We start from the raw sequence: 3,854 nt of genomic DNA, 5'->3' as shown, positions 1-3,854 counted from the left end.
TGAGCCTCCACAGCATCCAACAACATAAATCATGATTGATAATAATGAAATACTTAAAATGTAACTCATTTTCGATGTGGCATTTAAAGCATAAATCTTTTTTTTTTTTAAATGTGCTGGAAACCATGATATATATATATATATATATATATATTTATATATAGAAATCAAATGCCCACTCACTGATAAGTATCAGGATCGTAGCCCCCTAATCTCACTTGTCCACGCTCGTCCTCGAGGTACATTTCACGTATATAAGAAATAACTAATTTTTTGTTAATTTTAAAGCACATACATAAACCCAAGGAGTAACTTCTCATACATTGCTCAAATGGGGTGTTTGAATATACCAAAATGATTTTTGGATGTCACACGTGCCCTCACTTGCCGACCAAGGCACGGCCACAAGAGCTGACCACGCGCAGGCACACTGACGGAATCCCTAACGGCTTTAGGGAATATTCCGTTAAAATAGTAGAATATTTCATTAAATCCTAACGAAGTTACCTGATGCCGTCAGTATATTCAATCAAAGTTGATGGAATATTCCTCTTCTTCTCTGGTGACTCATCGGAATCCGCCATCGGCTGCCGTCCGTAGTTGCCGATTTCTAGAAAAATTTCAAAGTTTAATATCCTCTTCAATTCTCAACCAAAATCCATGAAACTAATATAAATTTGAAGGTCATGAAGAGTAGAACACAACCATACCTATTAGAGGTCCAAAATCTAATGGAAAACAGTTAGAATTATCCTTGGAAAAACCGACCAAAACTGGAACTTCAAGAACTCGACTATACCGACGTCCAAACCACTCCAAAATTGCTCCAAGATGTTAGAGAGGTTGAGTGGGTACCTTACTAAGCCTTAAAACCTTGAAATCAAGTCAGGATCGTAACGGAACAAACTTCACCTCGCCGGAGGTTATGGTTTCTTGAGTTCCCGTGATCCAATCTTCGAACTAAGGGCATGGTTAAGTTCCTAAGCTTGCAAGGAACATGAAGGTGGTCTTTAACAGCTCGATCCGTGCGAGCTGATGATGGTTGAGTGTATGGGTGCTATGGTGTACGGATGAGGAAAGGTTGAGAAGGTGAAGGAGAGAAGAAGGATGCGTACATGTGTGGGTGTATGTGTGTGTGTGCATGAGATTGGTTAGAAGAAAATGATCACAAGCCCTGATTGTGCTGTCGTGAGGAAAAGAGAGAGTTAGGTTCTAGTTGGCCTAAGGAAAACAAAACAATCCAAATCTAATTGGCTCAAGAATATAGGGACAAAATGGTTGGGGAATAAGTGATAGGCAACCCAAAATTATATTTCTACCCAATCTCAATCTTTAATCGCCGTAACATTTTCGTCAGAAATCCGATTCGACCCTAACTTGCTTCGAGGCGCTAATGACGTCAAGTACGATTTAATTACAATGGCGAGGAAATAATTTAAAACTACATATGTGCATCCACGTCACTAAGCCAACGAGGGTATATTCGTCACTTTACACACTCGGGGAGAAAAATATATAATAATTTAGGACGGGTCGTCACAGTCTACCCCCTTCAGAAACCTTCGTCCCCAAAATTTCTACACAATAAGACATATTGATAATCATAAAACTGATATGGATACAAGTCTCGCATGCGCTCCTCAGTTTCCCAGGTGGCTTCCTCGACCAAATGGTTCTTCCACAATACTTTCACAATGCTCACAGTCTTGTTCCGAAGAACGTTATCTTTCCAGTCCAAGATCATCACTGGTTCCTCATCGTAACTCAAATCTGGGTTAATCTCTAGTAGTTGTGGAGGGATCATGTGCGATGGATCAGAGACATAGTAACGACGCATAGACACATGGAAAACATCATGTACCTTTGATAACTCTGGAGGTAGCTCAAGCTTGTAGGTAACTTCACCAATTCACTTGGTGATTTGATATGATCCAATATACCGAGGACTTAACTTACCTTTCTTATTGAATTGTACCACACTTTTCCACAGAGATAACTTTAGAAATACTGAATCTCCAACTTTATATACTCTATCAGTGGCATGTTTATCGACGATACTCTTTTGTCAATCCTAGGCCGCTTTTAGGTTAGCTTTAATCACCTGTTAGTCTCATCCACAATCTTGGGGCCCGCTAGCACTTTTTCGCCCACTTCAGACCAACATAACAGAGTATGACATGATTTACCATAAAGTGCCTCAAAAGGTGACATGTCAATGCTAGAGTGATAACTGTTATTATAAGAAAACTCGATCAAAGCTAAACGCTTATGCCAAGCATCTCCAAATTGCAAAACCGAGGATCTCAACATATCTTCTAGCATCTAAATGGTTCTCTCAAATTGTCCATTCATCTAAGGGTGATAAGCCTTACTGTAAAGCAATCTCGAATCGAGAGCTTCCTGGAAAGCCACCCAAATTTTAAGGTGAACCTGGGATCTCGATCAGAGATGATACTAATCGGAACACCATGGTACTTGACAATCTCCCAAATAAACTGTTATGCCAACTGATTCAACCAATAATTTTCTCAAACGGGTATGAAATGCACTGACTTGGTGAGTCGACCCGCTATCACCCAAATACCATCATAAACATTCTGTGTATAAGGTAACTTGTACACAAAATCCATAGTAATATCTTCCCATTTCCACTGTGGTACGGGTAGTGGCTGTAGTAACCCAAAAGGTCTCTTGCTTTTTGCCTTGACTTGTTGACATACAACATAGCGACTCACATATTCAGCAATCTCTCTTTTCATACCAGGCCAATAATAGAAAGGTCGAATAGTGTGATACATCTTGGTATTTCTAGGATGCATTGCATATGCTGAAACATGCGCCTCATCAAGAATATCTTTCTTTAATTCTTCGATATTAGGCACGTACATTTGGTTACCCTGCATCAGCATGCCATCGGAATTCCTAATCCTCAGATCTTTCTTTTTCCTATCTAAAACTACCTGAATTAACTCCTGAGATTCCGCATCATTCATTTGAGCCTCGAGCACACGATCTATCAAGATTGGTCTTACTCGAAAACTTGCAAGTAGGGCTTCTTCCTAATCTTCCACTTCTAAATGAACTCCAGTAGATCTCAATTCAGTGAGGAGAGGAATATGACGTGCATGTAGAGCATTAATTCGACCGCGTGATTTCCTACTAAGTGCATTTGCCACTGCATTCGCACGACCGGGATGATACTCAATCATGTAGTCATAATCGCTAAGCAATTCTATCCACCTTCGTTGCCAGAGATTAAGATCTTTCTATGTGAAAATATATTTGAGGCTTTTATGATACGTAAAAATCTTACACTTTTCCTTATAAAGATAATGCCTCCATATCTTCAGAGCAAAAACAATGGCCGCCAACTCAAGATCATGAGTAGGATAATTCATTTCGTGGGGCTTTAATTGTTGCGAGGCATAAACAATCACCCTGCCATGCTGCATTAACACACAACCTAATCCATTCAAGGAAGCATTACTATAAATCTCAAAGTTCCCACTATCATTTGGAAGTGCTAAAACAGGTGCATGAGTGAGGCAATATTTCAGCTGTTGAAAACTTCACTCGCAATCATCATCCCACACAAAACATCGATAATAACCAGCTAGGCCCAGAAAAATCCGTACTTCCGTGACAATACGAGGCTATTCCTAATTCTCTACTGCAGCTACCTTCTGAGGGTCCACAAGAATACCCTGAGCTGAAATCACATGTCCTAAGAACGATACTTGATCCAACCAGAATTGACATTTACTAAATTTAGCATATAGCTAATGCTCCCACAATTTCTTCAGAGCCAGAGTAAGATGTCTAGTATGCTTCATCTTAGATTTTGAATATACCAA

The 3,854-nt window shown here is 39.7% G+C and overlaps 1 protein-coding gene across 1 annotated transcript; it reads right to left on the bottom strand.

The window, feature by feature from the left end:
- Positions 1-1,552: 1,552 nt before the first annotated feature.
- Positions 1,553-2,993, bottom strand: LOC137735982 (uncharacterized). Its single transcript, XM_068475332.1, has 2 exons — positions 2,585-2,993; positions 1,553-1,899 (listed from the first exon to the last, which is right to left on the bottom strand). The coding sequence occupies exons 1-2, from the start codon at positions 2,991-2,993 to the stop codon at positions 1,553-1,555; spliced, it is 756 nt and encodes a 251-aa protein (XP_068331433.1).
- Positions 2,994-3,854: the final 861 nt, after the last annotated feature.

Source organism: Pyrus communis, chromosome 6 (genome assembly GCF_963583255.1).
Source record: "Pyrus communis chromosome 6, drPyrComm1.1, whole genome shotgun sequence".
NCBI classification, from domain to species: Eukaryota; Viridiplantae; Streptophyta; class Magnoliopsida; order Rosales; family Rosaceae; genus Pyrus; species Pyrus communis.
The sequence above is the reverse complement of the archived record's forward strand: the minus strand, read 5'-3'. Positions and strand labels throughout refer to the sequence as shown.

Excerpts from the sequence above, each read along its gene's own strand:
- LOC137735982 (XM_068475332.1), bottom strand. The coding sequence starts at position 2,993 with ATGAATGATGCGGAATCTCAGGAGTTAATTCAGGTAGTTTTAGATAGG. Across the intron at positions 1,900-2,584 it reads TACACAGAATGTTTATGATG|TTACCTACAAGCTTGAGCTA; the intron begins GTATTTGGGTGA and ends GAATTGGTGAAG.